Here is a 17131-nt window from a genome sequence, read left to right as displayed (position 1 = left end):
AAGTTGTGTTTTTAAAGTTGTGTTTTATTGTAGAGTCATGTTGCCAACCCTCTAAGTTATATCTTCATTTCTTAAAGAGGCTTCAAATCCCCTTTAATTTTTTTTCTTAAAATAGAAAGGAAAAATGAAAAGAAAAAGTACCACAAGGTTGCTGGTTCTGAAATAAAAATATTCTTGTTTTGAAAGCCCACTGCCCTCAGTGCTGTGATCTGTTGCCTATAACAAGCTTTTCTCTTCGCCAGGAAACATCTTTATGGATTATTTCATTACAACCTCACCATGCTTGGGTTTGAGTCGCTTCCAGACCCCACGGATACCTGGGAAATTATAGAGACCATAGGTAAAGGCACCTATGGCAAGGTCTACAAGGTAACTAACAAGAGAGATGGGAGCCTGGCTGCAGTAAAAATTCTGGATCCAATCAGTGTAAGTAACGGTGGTCCATCGTTACCGCAATATAGTATTTCACGCACGTTGAGTTTCCCACTTCTTTCCTAGGTGTAGGGATACTTTTCACGAGAGCTGGCATGAAATCTCAAAATGAGTCGCGGTTTGTCAGCTCATCGGAGTGACAGGACTCCTTTGGGAGTTTAAACTTTCCTTGACTTTCTGTTTCTTATCTAGTTTACTATTGTTTTGATTTGGGCCCTCCGGGCTCTTCTAAAGGGATTCTCTTGAAAAGAGTGATGTATTTCACTCCCCGGGCTTATACAGAGGCTGCTCTCTCTGTAAGTTACAAAGGGACCCACACCTGTGGTACCTAGTCACCTTGGCCTGGCCTCTTATTTCAGAGCCCGGAGCATCGAGGCTGTAATGCTGGACGTCGTCTTGCACGGTGAGGTTATAGGTGTCCTAGCCTGTGTCGGGTCCCTTCAAGCGACTTCTCCTTAACTGCTTTGAAAATTTGGACATTTTTAAATTAAAAAAAAAAAACTATGATAATACTGCTAACGAAAAAGGGATAGAATGAAGACATTTTATTGATATAATAATTATTCAAGTTCGATGTATTCCAGATGTGGTAGTGATGACATTAAAAATGCAGAGTAAACACGCTTCCTTCGCTGATCACTTGATCGTGACCTCCTGCGGGAGCCCTTCCTCACACATCAGGCTGACTCCAGCGAGCATTTTTTTTTTAACCCTGTGCAGGATATGGATGAAGAGATCGAAGCAGAATACAACATCTTGCAGTTTCTTCCTAATCATCCCAACGTTGTCAAGTTCTACGGGATGTTTTACAAAGCGGATGAGTGTGTGGGAGGACAGCTGTGGCTGGTCCTGGAGGTAAGAGGCTCTCGTTGGGGAACTCTCCACTTGAGCAGAGCTCCCGGGCACGCAGATGAGTTTTTGCCTGAATACTGCGCCGCACACATTTGAGAAGTCGGTCCCTCCTGTGTGTCCCGGGTACCTTACCAGCTGCGGCATTCTCCTCCACAGCCCTTACAGGTGGGTTGTGGACTGAAAATGTGCATGCTTCTCTGCTTTAGAATTTTAATAATCGCGTCTTCTACTCCTGAGTGACTACAGGAACACAGTTGGAAAAGGTTATTTTCTTCCCTATATTGGGAATGTTTTGCAGGAAACGTGATTAGAACTCATTTTCAAAAATTGTTAGCCCAAGGTTTACTTGGCTCACCACGTTTGGATTAGCCCGTTTATGTGTATTAATCCTCAGCTTAGATTGGGTTTTCTCAAAACAGATTCTGAGGGTTGTGTAAGAGGGTTAAAGGTGAGATCATGCAGGAGATGGGCCTGAAAGGGAGAGAGACACTGAACGGCAGTGTGGTTGCAACAGAGGCTTCAGCCCATCCTCTGGGGGGTGAAGAGCTGCCTGGATTGTATCTCCACATCAGCCAACCCCTGGCTGCCTGCTGTGCTGGGGCAGGGTGGCCTTGGGTTGAGGGGTGTGTGTGTGTGTGTGTGTGTGTGTGTGTGTGTGGAGGGGGTGGCAGGGGGCAGTTCCCTGTAGCGGGGGGCAATTCCTTGTGAAATGTGCTACTAGGAGCTGGGAGCGGGGAACAGCCAATATTCCCAGCAGGGAGTCTGAAGAGGGAATCTGAAAGGAGCACCGCTGTACCCACCGTGTCCGCCTTATTTCTCCCTCGTTAGTGGGAATGAATATGTGCAGGAGTCAATTCCCCACAAACCAAATGGGGGTAAAATGGTAGACACAATCATGACAATCTATGAAATTAGTGCATTAGGAGAGGTTACCGCTTCCTACTCACAGAGCTCACCCTGCTTTGTTCTGGACCCTGCCCTTCGGAACCAGCACGTGCCACTGTGCCTAGGGTCACCCAGTGAACCAGGGGCACATGGACACACGTGGGAGCTGTAAGAGAGAAGCACCAGAGGAGAGGCCAGCCCTCAGTTCACCGTCTAGTGCCTCTTGTCCGCGTCTCCCGCCTAGCTCTGAGAGGGCCTGGGTCTGGGGAAACATAGGCTGGTTTCCATGGCAACCATGTATGGGGAATTCACTTGTTATATTCAAATGGGATAATCTGCAGGAAAACCAATTTGAACATTTCTGTCACATCAATTGCCTTCCTCAGAACATAAAGATGTAAGGCGTTTTGGTTTTCAGAAATCGTCTTTGTTTAGTTGGCTGGTTGTCATCTAACACATTCCCAGAGTATCAGATTTTATTACTCCCCTTCCCTGCCCTGAAAAACATTACAGACTTTATCCTGCCAATGAAGCTCTAGAATAACACTAATTTTTAAAATGCTGCGTTTCTTGGGTCATGGAAATTAGTGTTTCTAGGGTCTCTGATTATATCCTTCTTCAGCTCTGTAAGATCTCCATGTTTTAAACCTCATTATAATTTAATAATGGAGAGACAGTGACCAAGAAATCTTAGTTTCTGTTCATTTTTATCCCTGACTCAAAAAGGCTCTGTATTTAAATATGGAGAACTGGAACCTCTAGGAACTTTCCAGGGCCTGAAAAGAGGCCTCCCCCCTGCCCCCCCCCTCCCCATGTGACCAGGCAGGCAGGGGGGCTGCTCAGACCTGTGGCCACCTGGAGAATAAATGCTCTTCCCGATGTGGAGTGACCGGAGGCGGGCCCTCCAGGTGTGGCCAAGTGGCGGGAAAGGGCCACGCGTGGTCTGGAGATGAGAAGGAGCCCAGAACTATGTACTTAGCCTTGTGCATATGCTCCCCTGCAGGCTATCTTTTGCTTTTTCAGGCTGCCCTGAGACACTGAATTATGCATACCTCAGCAATACAATATGCTGACGTTTATGGCTCTTGCAGATTGTTTTGATCCCTGAAAAGTTGGTGGTAGAGGGAAGCAGATGTCCTCAGGTCTTTTCTGTCCCAGAACGGGCCTCTATGCCAGGCTGCTGGGTGGTTAAGAGTGTCCAGTGCCCACAATATGCAGATAGAAACAGGGATTTCTGGGCTCCTAGAACTGGCAGGAACCTCGGCCTTCCTTCAGGACAGCCCCCTCGTGTGCTATTGAGGAACGGAGCCCAGAGAAGGAGTGACATGCCTCCAGTCACATAACGAGCTAGATGGCAGAACTCGGGGGAGCACTGAACTTGGGCACCTTCTCCCATCACACACTGCTGTCTGTGGTCCTGGAACCCAGAGTTGGGCCCAGCTGGTGTGGCTCAGTGGTTGAGCATTGATGTATGGACCAGAAAGTCACCATTTGATCCCCAGGTTGTGGGCTCGATCCCCAGTAGGGCATGCAGGAGGCAGCCAATCAACAATTCTCTCTTATCATTGGTGTTTCTCTCTCTCCCTTCCCCTTCCTCTCTGAAATCAATAAAAATATATATTTTAAAAAAACACCAAAAACCAAAAAAAACAGAGTTGGGCTCTCTGGCTGGGATCACAGTTTCTGGTCTCTCTCACACACACAGTGGGAAGACCATGACGTCCACACAGTACCTTGACCGTTTTGCTTCCTTGGCAGCAGTCTTATTTTTTCCTTTTTTTTTTTTTTTTTTTTTAGAGAAAGAGGGAGAGAAAGGGAGGGAGAGAGAGAAACATCAATGAAAGAGGGAAACATTGATCAGCTGCCTCCTGCACGCCCCACACCAGGGATCTAGCCTGAAATCTGGGCATGTGCCCTGGCCTGGAATCAAACCGGTAACCCTTCGTGCACTGGATAATGCCCAACCCACTGAGCCAGGGCCCTCAGCAGCTTTTATGGGAGCGCTTTAGGAGACTCACACAACAAGATTATGATGTGCTTAATATTGTTCTCCTCATCATGCATATTGAGATTAAATTTATGTCGCCTTTGCTGTTTCCGTGCTGAGTGAGCGGAAAGGACCAGTGAGCAGCTATTCCACGGAGCAATTCTAAAGGATAGGAAAATGTTATGAAGAGCCCCCTTAAATCACCACAGCTCTGAAAACAAAAGCAAATAAAAACGTCATTTCTGAAATTCATTGCTAATTGCTGGCAGAAAGTAAAGCACAGCTCCCTTTATGACAGGCACCTTCTGTATCAGAAAGATAGGCAGAGAAGGCCAGCACGCAGAATAATGTTTCAGAGAATTTCTGAGTAACTTTTATTCTAAGTTAATATTAAATTTTTAAAAATCTATAAGTCTGATGATCTCTCACCTAAATTAAATATAATAAGAATTTAGACCTTTAAGGAAAACACACTTAGTTTGCACTAAGACATGAACTAAATTTTCTCTTTTTCCTTTTAGCATAAAATCTTCATCAGGTGGATACTATTAATTTCAGCATGAATCATGTGTTCAACTTAAAAGAAATAGTTTGGAGGCCAGGGTACTAGTAAATGAGGCTGAAACGTAAATAAAAAACAAACAAAAAATTTCTTATATTTTAAACCAGATAAAAAAAATTTTTAATCTTTTTTTTTTTTTTTTTTCCTCCCAGAGATCTATGTATAAGTTCAGTAACTAAGCTGATTGGAGCGGGTAGGAGGGGGGACACCTTTGTCCAGTATTTGCTTTAATGTAAGGCTCTAGAAAGCCCAGTATAGGCCTGAATATCACTACAAGTGTTGTACTTTAAACCACTTTCATCTGTTGTTACTGTGGCATGACTCAAGTTGATCACATTAACAAATCGGGGTCACAGCAGGACTCTGATGGTCTGGAACATAGGGTTGGCCAGCGGTGGTTAGAAAGCACTGACTCAGGCGGCAGGGTCTGGTGGGATTCTAGAATGAGAGTCACTGGAGTACTGGGGGCCAGGAGGAGGCACAGAACACTTGGGAGTGGAGAAGAAGGGAGGGACTTTGAAATGGAACAGAGTTGCTTCCTACATACATGTGCTGTATGTGTTCAGCAAAAGCAAGAGAGAGTTAGAAGCTGAGGAGTGGAGTGATTCTGCCCACCCCGGTTCTGCTCAGTGAGCACATGTCCTGGAGAGAAACTGAGGTGGGAGGTGGGCATCCTGGGGCCCATCCACCGCTCGTGGTGTGAGCATCTCCCCACTCTGACTACAACGCTAGGGTTGCCAGGGGCATCGTTTTCACTCTTTTAGGTACAAACCAGTGGCTTCACCTGGTATCAGCCAAACAAACACAGTTGTTCCCAACAGCGTGGAGGGAAAATATAAGTTGTGCTGGCCTTCCTGAGAGTTGGACATCATCCAGCGCGTGCTTCCTAAGGCAGCTTCTAGGGCGATTTTGATGACCCTTGACTTTTGCTTTATGCCCTGAATGGAGCCTAACATCATGGACAGATAAAGTCCACTGAACAAAAGGACACTGACAAGAAATTCCTCCTAATTCTGCACTCTGACTAGGTCAAGTCAACGTGCCAGTGCAGAATCTACTTATAAGTTGGAGTTTGGACTAGAATACAGGTCTGGCGATTGTGTTGCATCGGCCTTTTTAATAACATGGAGGAAAGTTGATGGCTAATTGAGCAAGGAACATTGTATTGCTTGAAATTATGACCATCTTAGCAAATGCACATACTGTGATTGACTCAATAGTCAATGATGTTTTGGAAAGTGGATGTGGTACGTAAATGATTTTCTATTTTTCCTGGTTCAGAGCAAAATGCTCATTAAATTCTAGATGCATCCGGCTGCCGCATTTGCTGAATGCTGAGGGCGTAGGGAGGAATGCAGACACGGAGACACACCTCTATTTGAATCTGAAGGCTGGCAGAGTGGGTGGCAATATTTGATACATTTAAATACAATTTTTTTTGCCAGGCTTTTAAAATGCTCAATCCACTTCACTGAACATTTACCCTGGTCCGACAATTGTAAGTGTGCACCCGATTTCCTTTTTATATCCAAGTACCCAAAGTGCTTTCTCTACAACCCACGGGCTGCCCTTTGAAACTTTGCTGGGCGGCTTATCAACTTAGCAGAACAATTTCCTCTAAAGTTTCCCTGAGCAGTTTAATTATATGCCTTTTTTGTGTGGCAGTCAGACAGCTTTTAAACCCTGACATTTAGTGAACCAAAGGCACCGACTGAGTCAAGATCCTTTTGTTGTTTTTAAACCCACAGCTTGGTTTTGATCCCGCCACAAAATGGCTGTTCTGAATCCCTTCACAGGTTCTAGAGCTAAGAAGAAGGTTTATAAGTCGGCTGCCTATATAAATACGGCTGAATAGGCTCCTGTTGCAAAATGGCCGCGTTTAAACTAGGGCAGGAGAGAGGCTGAAAGGAGGTTTCAAGGGAAAATTCCAGAGTTGAGTTAGCTTGGATCGTCACGCAGTACTCAATGTGAACTTTCTCTGGGTAGGATTTTAACAGTGCGCTTGCGATTCCGGAAAGCACCTGCCTCCCTGAGAGGAGCCAGGCTGAGGAGTGGCTCTGAAGCAGGTGTTAGAGTGCCTTGCATGCCTGTAACTGCGTTGGCTTTAGGATCAAGAACTGTATTAATATTTCCCTTATTTTCACATGATCCCTAGATTGTCTCTTCCTCACTTTCTACATATGGTTGGTCAGAAGTCCCTGCCTATCCTGACTCATAAAAGCCTCTGTCCCCGACCTTCATCCCCATGACTCCTGACCTTTTGGCCCTGCCTCTCATGATTGCTTTAATACCTCCTAACAGAGGTCAAGCTTCTGGTGTCTTCCTGTTCTGTCCACCCTCCAATCTGCTGCCCAAGTCATCTTTCTAGAATACAAGTCTGAACAGAGTCGTCCTGCCTACCAGTAAAACCTGCCAATAGCGTACTCTTCTTATCTAATGGTATATTTTGCTACTGTAATATATGTGTGTGTCGCAATAAAGCCCATACCCCTTAGCAGGGCAGACCTGTCATTCCCTGTTTCCCACCTTCCTTCCCCATCTCCCTGCCCTAGGGCCCTGGAACTCTTTGTCCCAACAATAACCGAATGTTTAGAACACACACACACACACACACACACACACACACACACTCCTCATTCTTTCATGTTCCCTTTGCACACGATGTTCTTTTTCCAGGGATGCCCTTCCCTTTCTTGTTCACTTTCCATGCACTCATTTGTCCTTCAAACTCATTGTAAATGTTATATCCTCTAGGGCGATTTCTCAGATTGTCCCCCTTCATCCTACCTCAGCAGAGGTTGCCATTCCCTCTTCGGGTCACCCTACTCCCTCAGGCACACCCCTAGTTCCACATGCCACACTCCTAATGACTCATGTGTGCATTCGTGGTGGTGGGCTCTTTGAGGGCAGAGACTGTGTTATATTCATGTTTGAGTAATGGGTATGAACCTGGCAGTCACAAACTATTGAGAACAAAGAGGTAACTTTCTTTTCAGTAACGGAACCCAACTTTGTTCTTGAGTCTCTGTCCTGCCTAGAGGAGACAACCGATTTTAACTCATTCTGTTAAACTCAGTCCCACGGAGTGACTTTTTGGGGAAGAAGCAAATTCTAGTATTTATATCCCACTTTCACAGTCCAGTTCAAAGCTCAACCATTTGGACAAGGACTACTATTTTTAGAGCCTTTCTTTCTTCCCATTCCCTCTCCCTGAGTGGCACCTGGATCTGCATATAAGCAAATGCTCATGTGAAGCCATGACAGTGAGAGCAGGGCCTCAAATTGTGTGGTGACCCCCAGGTCCTTGTACTGTCTGCTTTTCCATGTCACCCCATGTCCCTGGTCCCTGATGCTCCTTCCTATCATGAGGTTCTCACTCTCTTTGACCTTCTCATTCAGATGTTAGCCTTGTCCCTGTCCCCAAATGGAGCATACAGTTCTGAATCTCCTGCAAGTCATGAGCAGGGTGTAGGGAATTGTTATAATCCCAGAGTACACAAATGATGCAACTCCACTCCATAAATCTGACATGCAATGGCAACTCTAGAAAGAACTGCTGCCTGTGGTGCCAGGATGGCAGACAGGAAGATTGGAAATGCGATGCATTCCCACCCAAATATCAAGGGCATCCATGTTGCCTCTGCTGGTCTGTTCTTATCCTCAAAATGCATGTTTTAAAAAACAGTATTTATATAAAATGAAAAATATCCAATATCCAATAAGTCACCATGCCATCTCTTTTGAATTTCTAAATAATGACTGCACTTTTACATTTTACTTGACAACTAAAAAAATCAACTTTTTGGACATGCACTTTCACTCATAAATCATTATCTTAAATACACACACACACACACACACACACACACACAACTAGATTTAGCTGTGTAATGGAATTTTGAAGTTTAATTATTTCTACCTGGAGTTTTGTGGTCTGCAAATTTATTTTACTACATGGGGCTTTTATTCTTATCTTCTTTTTCTTGTTTCTTTTTGTATGTATTCCGCTGTTGTCTGCCTCCCCTGCATTTCCTCTTCAGCTGTGTAACGGGGGCTCAGTCACCGAGCTTGTCAAAGGTCTACTCATGTTCGGCCAGCGGTTGGACGAAGCAGTGATCTCATACATCTTATATGGAGCCTTATTGGTAAGAAAGTCCAATGTTCTGGGGATGACAGCAGAAGAGGCAATTTGTCATGGATTGGATCCCCGTTTCATATTAACAAGGGGGAACGGCCCCATAATATAAAAGGTGTATAACAGCAGGGGTGTTAGATTCTTAATAGGACTGTACTTGTTTTAAAATAACCATGCAAACTTCCCTTTCTCTTCCCTGTTGTTTGGTGGTGGTGGGATGCCATGCAGGGCCTTCAGCATTTGCACAATAACCGAATCATCCACCGTGATGTCAAGGGGAATAACATTCTTCTGACAACAGAAGGAGGAGTTAAGCTCGTTGACTTTGGTAATGACTGTGTGTCGTTTGTTTTCTTGATGTGTGCAGTTACCCACAGGCAGCAATTTATTGCAGTCCCAGAAGACTGGGGCCTCCGTGCTACGCCACAGGCTGAGGGACTTTTCCCATCAAACACAGGCTGGCGAGTGGGGGGTTTACCAGATGGATCACCCTAAGAGAGGCTGTTTGTTCATCTATTTTCAGCTTTAGAAGCAATTTTATTAAAGAGAGAAAATAAAAAGTGTTTCAAAAGAAGAATTCGACAGAAAACCTTTTTGCTTTTCTGGGAAGAATTTCATGTCTCAGGGCAATTGTCCATCATGTCATTTCTTCGTTTGCATATGAAAAGAGAAAGCAGTTTGGTTTTTCAAATGACTTTCTCTAGCCTTAGGCATACGTATTCCCAGGGAGCAGAAGGTAAACTAGTCCTTTGGGTCTGGGAACTAACCTCCCTGTAAATTGTGATTATTGCTGCTACACGTGAGGCTGGTTGAACTGGAAACATTGACAGGAAATGGAAGTGTGAGAAGAAATTCGGAGCAAAATGACCTAAGGCCAGAGAACTATTAAATATCCCCTTGCAACACTCATGTACTGATAGTCACAAACCAACAAACCAGTTGGTTTTCCTTTTTAAGTTTATTGAATGGTTTAATCTTCTAAATCAGAGGTTTTCAACCTGTGGGTCGCCACCCCTTTGGGGGTCGAACGACCCTTTCACAGGGGTCGCCTAAGACCATCGGAAAACACATATATAATTACATATTGTTTTTGTGATTAATCACTATGCTTTAATTATGTTCAATTTGTAACAATGAAAATACATCCTGCATATCAGATATTTACATTACGATTCATAACAGTAGCAAAATTACAGTTATGAAGTAGCAAGGAAAATAATTTTATGGTTGGGGGTCACCACAACATGAGGGAACTGTATTAAAGGGTCGTGGCATTAGGAAGGTTGAGAACCACTGTTCTAAATGATTTCAACAACAGCTAGTATTCTAGCATGATTGTTACAAATAATGAGAATAAATTTACAGAAGCATTTTTTAAAATATATTTCTTTATTGATTTCAGAGAGGGAGAGAGAGATAGAAACATCAATGATATGAGAGAATCATTGATTGGCTGCCTTCTGCATGTCCCCTACTGGGGATCAAACCCGCAACCCGGGCATGTGCCCATGGCCGGAATCGAACCTGGGACCCTTCAGTCCACAGGCCAACACTCTATCCACTGAGCCAAACCGGCTAGGGCTACAGAAGCATTTTTGAAAATGTTCTTTAACAATGTCAATGTAATGGGAGAAAAGACCAATGATTTTGACTAGTCTTTGCTTTATTGGTAAGAAAAAATTCAATGTTAAAATATATCAGCAAATCATTTGCTCAGAAGAAATTACTCAAAAATAAATGAAGTTAGCCCTAGCTGGCTTGGCTCAGTGGATAGAGCGTCGGCCAGGGGACTGAAAGATCGCGGGTTCGATTCCGGTCAAGGGCATATGCCTGGGTTGTGGGCTTGATCCCCAGTAGGGGGTGTGCAGGAGGCAGCTGATCAATGATTCTCTCTCATCATTGATGTTTCTATCTCTCTCTCCCTCTCCCTTCCTCTATGAAATCAATAAAAAAATGAAAAAAAATAAATGAAGTTACTTAGATGTAGTGGCCTATCTACTAAAGAGTAAGCAAAGGAAACTGGGGGGGGGGGTGCACTTTAAGTTTTATACTCCTCTTTCTATATAAGGAATGGTATAACTCCACAAATGTGTTGATATAAAGAGAGTGGCTCAAGGCTAAGACAGATAAAGTACATTGGAATTATATTGAAATTCAGGTCCTCAACACTGAGCCTTACATAATAATAATTTAGTCAATTTCTTTCCCCATTTGACAAACAGTTTTCTCGTTAGTTTTCTAGGTAAGATAAGGTACTGAAAACGTTTTATGCCCATACTGATGCTCTGTTATAGATAACACATGCCAGTTTTCTTTCTCCATAAAATGAAAACCATTTTAAGAAAGAAATCACCTGAAATATATTGGAAATATGATATAAATATATTTTTGGTTGGTCCTGGTTGTCGATATTTTCTTTTGATTCCAATTTTGCAGCAATACAGGTAGAAATGCTTTTTAGGAAAAAAAATCGGGTGATGTAGATAGAGTGATAAATGCTCCCACATAGGGTCAGCAAACTAGGGTTTAGCTAAATCTGATCTGCCTCCTGTTTTTGTATGGCTTTTGAGCTAAGAATGTTTTTTTACATTTTTAAATAGTTGGGAAAAGAATCAAAAGGAGGATATTTTATGACGTGATTATTACATGGATCTATGACTAAATTTTTAGGCAATGTGTGGTCTGTGGCTGGTTTTGCACTATAATGGCAGAATTGAGAAGCTGAGATAGTCCATATGGCTCACAAAGCCTAAACTATTTATTATCTGATCTTTTATGGAAAAAGTTTGCCAACCCCTGATCTAGCATCATCCTCTGCTCACTGCTCAATTCTGATGCCCTTGCCTTATAGGTGTGTCAGCTCAACTCACCAGTACACGTCTAAGGAGAAACACATCTGTTGGCACCCCCTTCTGGATGGCCCCTGAGGTAAGTAGAGGGCATCTATTTCTTTGTGTTGAGTGCCTTGATACTATGACTTTCTATGGGAAATTCATATGTTTCACAAAATGTTCAGAAAGAAGAAAATCCTTTATCCTCATTGAACTGTAAATGTTATGGTTTGATGAGTGACAACGATGACACTTAATTTCAGAAAAGCGAGATTAAGTCACAGCTAACCAATAGAATGCCTTCATGCAATTAAAAAAGGTGTCTCTCCAGAAAATGCAGCTCTCTCCAAGGGTCGTGGCTTCGACTCACCCAACTTTTATGTAAATTAGAAAAAGTCACCTTCCCTGGAGAGATGCAGCCCCAGTGACACATGGCTTGATGAAGGGACAGATTTCAGCTTCACCTGGAAATACATGCAGTGTTCCTGTTGTTCTTTTGTGGGGTTGTTGTTGTTGTTGTTACCAGATACATAGCAGCTAGTCTTACGTATGTTTTTGTTTCCCAATTAAACCTGGGATTTGGTCCTAATTTAGTTTTGGCATCATCATGGAACGCCCTGTGAGATGATGCATGCAGAAGTTTGCAGAATCTCCCAGTAGATAAGGCATACCATGGCACACAGGTACAGTTTTGCTTGTACAGTTTCAGCATTTAATTCCACAGTATTCTGGCCTGTGCCTGAGAGCAGCCATCTGGGATTAAGCCCATGGGTTCTTTTTGTAAGAGTAAGTCCTTACAATAATCTTTTTAGAGTTCTTTCCATCTCCATTCTGCCCCCATGGTTGTCTTTTTTCGGTGTGTCTGCCAAGGTGACCTCCTACATGGTAATTGGTTCACAGCAGTCTGCTCACCTCTCTTCAATGGCTCCCTATTCTCTATGTCTCTCTCTTTCATGCTTGGGTAATGGACAGGCCCATTTTAGAGAAAAAGAAAAATCCTTCAGATTCCAGTGTTTACTTAAATCTTAAATGTTTCTTAGATAGGTTTTTAAAAAAATAAAACTAAGAAATAAACTCCTAATCACTTATATTTATAGAACTATAAAACAAAAAGAAAAAATATATTATGAAAAAACGACAAACCCAGTAACATTCAAGTAAGCACCTTTAATTTACTGAGACGAATGACATTGTTTTCTGAGACTCGGTTGTCCTTTGCAAAGTGAATATGTTTCAGAGCCTGACAGCACAGATTACTTTAAGTTATTTTGTTAAACTTACCACCCTGTCCCATGTAGAGACGTCATCTCACCACCACTTTATTTCAGCTGGGGTGCTCTCTTTGTTCAAATAGGACCCCCTTTGGCCTCTAACTGGCACATCTCTGGCTTGGTGTCAGCTTAACAATAGACTTAAGTCTGGTCACTGAAACTGTGGCAAATGGTCACCCAGATGATCTGGAACGTGTTTTTACCACCATCCCTCCAATGTTATTATTATTAATACAATTATTATTGGAAAAAAACACAAAATAAAAATTTTCATAGGGATCTCGTGAACCTCACTTTGAGAAACACCACAGGGCAATATAAAAACTCCTTTGGACGGTGAACAAGCCCTTCAGTTCCAACCCTTATCTTGCTGTCAGCCTCATCTCAGGTTATTTTTCTCCAACTTACTTGTGCTTAATTACTCAACAGTAGTGAACACCAAGTAATTCTCCAAGTTCATCCTGATATATTATTCCCTTGGACTCTCTTGTGTATTGTTATATTGTCTGGAGTGGCCCTGAGAACCCTGGAACTTTCCTTCTCAGTTTCAGCTCAAATGCATCTTCCCCCAGGAAACCTTCCCTGGTCCCTGGCTGACACGGAGGCTCCTCCTCCTAAATTACCACCGCAGTCTTCACACCTTCCATCAGCACCGTGGCCATCCTATTGGAATTGTGAGCAGGCAGGTCTGCCAGCTGGGCTCTACGCTCTGGCAGGGACTTGGGACACCCAGCGCTCAGTATAGTGCTTGGTACAGAGTAGGTAGGTGCTCATAAGCATCTGTTGGAGGAATCTATCCATTGTTAAAGCAGCCAAAGGAGAAGATGAATTTGGAGGGTTGTTTGAGGACAGCTTTACAATATTGGTATTAGCAAATTTCTCTGTAGATTTTAATTAACTAACTAACTAATTAATCAATTAATTAATTTTTTGTTAATCCTCACCTGAGCATATTTTTTTCATTGATTTTTTTTTAGAGTGGATGGAAGGGAGGGGGAGAGACACAGAGAGAGAAACATCAATGTGAGGGAAACACATCGGCTGCTTGCCTCTTGCATGTGCCCTCCTGAAACTGGGGGTTGAACCGAGGTACATGCCCTTGACCAGAAGTGAACCCACGACCCTTCAATCCACAGGCGGACACTTTAACCACGGAGCAAACTGGCTAGGGCTATAGATTTTAATTATTATTAAAGGAAAGCATAACTGAGGCTACTCAGATCAAATGTGGGGTGACATAACCAGGAAGACGGCGTTTCTCTTCTAATTCATAGGAAGCTGGTGTTCTCAGAATCACAGGGGGACACAGAGAGGGCTGAACAAATGGGCTTTGCTAGGTTCCTCCCTGCCTACCTGGTTCAGATTGAACTGTAGTTATCTGTGATGATATATCTTTTTCTGGAGCAGGTCGTCTATGTAAACGCCTTTTAGGCAGTTGGGGGGAAGGTTAAAGTTTCGTTCTGAGTCTTTGGATTTTTAAAAATCAACAGAAATCAATATCCCAAAAGGCATGTTTTGGGGTGGCAAACTCTGCTTCCCTTCGATGTGATGGCCTGCAGAGTATATGGACCTTACTATGCTTCCACTTCTGCTTGTGTGAGTAACTGCTACAGTGGGTCCTTGACTTACGAGTTTAATTCGAGACTGAGCTCGTTAAGGAGCTCGTTAACTCAAATTACTCTATCAACTCAATGCAAAAAATTGGCCGAGAGACAGCTGGTATCTCAAAAAACTCGTTAGTCGGGGCACTCGTAAGTCAAGGCCCCACTGTACTTAGATTAATTATGACAACAATGCACACAAGGCCAATGTCAGAGGAATAAAACCATTGCAGGCGACCAGTGCTTTTATGTTGAAAATGCAGCTGAAACATCCTTCATTCTATTTTATTTTTGAGATATTGAACCAAATTATTCTTTTCCCATTTCCATTTCCATTTTTGTTTCACCAGCTGGAGTAACTGCGATATTTAATTCAAATAGGCTGCGCTGCAAACCAGGTAGTTAATGGGATGTGACCACACCACAATCAATTGTTGACGAGGGGCCCAAGTGCACAGTTCACTGGGGCAGCTCGAAGCTGCAGCTTGAATGGACTCTCATATGGTTAACATTTTCCACCTATTTCCTCTCACCGCCTCCTTTGGATGCTACTAAAGATGAAAAATGCTGGGTAAAAGCGGCGTCCTCTCAGCAACGTAGGAGGAGAGAAATCGTAGGCGTTGCCTGGGCCTTTGTGTGATAGTACTTTGAAGCAATGCTACTGGGGAAATATTGTGTGACATAGTCAAAGGGTTAACATAAAAGTCAAGATCAGTACAATTTTTTTTACAAACTGACTATGTCAGTAGCATACTGTGACACAGGGAAGATTATTTTAAGAGGGAAAGAAAAATGGGCAATGTAGAAACTATATATTGAACAGATTACCTGAACAAAATGACTTAAACAATAGGAAATTAAAATTCTCAGGTAAGTGTAGAGATCGGTGATTCCAGGGCTGATTGATTCAGCAGCTCAGTAAACCATCAACACCCCAGGTTCTTCATTTCCCTGGTGTGACCCCTGCGAGCTGCATGGTGGTGGTGTTTGGCATTGACTTGGGCAGTTATGACAACATCGCCTGTGAATATCTGAGGGGCGGTAGTGGCTGAGCTTTCCAACATCCACCATGCAAGTGCCAGGCACAAACAGACGCCGCCTTTCCCTTTTGTGGGCTGCTCTGACGGCCAGTGGAGAAGTTAAGTGGGTTCTCCTCTGGTCCTGGGGTCGAAGCCTTGCCCAATCTGTCTTAGTTTCCTAGGCTGCCAGAACACAGTAGCATAAACTGGTGGCTTAAAGCAGCTGGGATTTATTGTCTCAGTTCTGGAGACTAGAAGCCTGACATTAAGGTGTCAGCAGGGCTGTTGCCTCTAAAGTTTCTAGGGTCTTCCTTGCCTTTCTCCAGCTCCTGGCCGTTTGCTGGCAGTTTTTGGCCTTTTGGGCTGCCACAGCCAATCGCCAGTATCTGCCTCCGTCGTCACACGCTTTCTCCCTGTGTCTGTCTTCACACGCCGGGCTCTCATCAGCACACCTGTCATTTGGGATTAGGGGTCCACCCTACTCAGTACGATGTCATCTTAACGAATTCCATCTGCAACAACCCTGTTTCCCAATAAGTTCACATTCTGAGGTACTGGGGGTTCGCGCTTTAATACATCTTTTTTTTTTTGGAGGACACAATTCAACCCATAACAACTCTCCAAATACTTAGCAGCTACAGTAAATAATTCCAGTTCCCAAGGTAATCAGCCAGTCATTTGGAACCTACAGATCTGCATGTTACAGGTGCTCGCTTAGTTGGAGAGCTCAGCCTTGCCTGTCTTCTCTCTCTCTCTCTCTCTCTCTCTCTCTCTCTGCCTTAGTGTCTGAGGTATACACAGTTCTTTCTGGATGTACCAAGCATAAAAAATTGCCTTCCCACATAGGCCCTCAACACCTTCAGAATTTTGTTCTGAACTACCTACTCTCTGGCATTTTTTTTTTTAATCTCCTGAGATGTCTGAGCCAGGTTACTTCCCTCAACCTTCTGTGTACATTGAGCCTCTGGTCTCCCAGCTTGTGACTTTAGCACTTTAGCCTATAATACATATATTATATCTCTATGTCTATGTCTATATCTATATCTATATCTATATCTATATCTATATCTATATCTATCTATATCTATATCTATATCTATATCTATATCTATATATCTATACCCATCTATATTATACTCACACACACAGTCTTTCCATTAGCCATGTTTATTATCTCTTTTCTCCTCCATTGCCTCCTAACACCCAATTTTTTATAGTAAATAATATGAATAGTAGTGTCTGACATTTGTAAAGAACTTCTAATGTTATATTTTAAGTGCTCACACCTACCTGTGAGGATGCCAGTTAGGCATCATTGCATTGATCTTACACATATGGGATCCAAGGCTCTGCCAAAATAAGTGCCCAGGGACACTGAGTGGATAAGTGGGTAGTAGTAACGGAAATCTATAGGTTGTAACTCACTGAACTAAGGGATTTTCAAAACAACCCACGCCCACTGTCATATTGGTATTGCTCAGCTAGTATTTGCCATCAGACACGTACTAGATAATATCCTGGTCTGTAGCAAAAAGGGATACAAACTTAATTTATGT

At 43.2% G+C, this 17131-nt stretch overlaps 1 protein-coding gene across 1 annotated transcript in view; it reads left to right on the top strand.

The window, feature by feature from the left end:
- The first annotated feature begins 279 nt into the window (after positions 1-279).
- MYO3B (myosin IIIB) overlaps positions 280-17131 on the top strand; it is a 356539-nt gene continuing 339687 nt past the window's right edge. The window contains exons 1-5 of the mRNA XM_070423427.1: positions 280-426; positions 1153-1287; positions 8759-8863; positions 9082-9181; positions 11705-11781. Coding sequence (XP_070279528.1) covers positions 280-426; positions 1153-1287; positions 8759-8863; positions 9082-9181; positions 11705-11781 — 564 coding nt within the window. The remainder of the gene's footprint in view (positions 427-1152; positions 1288-8758; positions 8864-9081; positions 9182-11704; positions 11782-17131) is intronic.

The sequence above is a fragment of the Myotis yumanensis genome, unplaced genomic scaffold (genome assembly GCF_028538775.1).
Source record: "Myotis yumanensis isolate MYYU_CA2020_CCGP unplaced genomic scaffold, mMyoYum1.0.hap1 SCAF_8, whole genome shotgun sequence".
NCBI lineage: Eukaryota > Metazoa > Chordata > Mammalia > Chiroptera > Vespertilionidae > Myotis > Myotis yumanensis.
The sequence above is the reverse complement of the archived record's forward strand: the minus strand, read 5'-3'. Positions and strand labels throughout refer to the sequence as shown.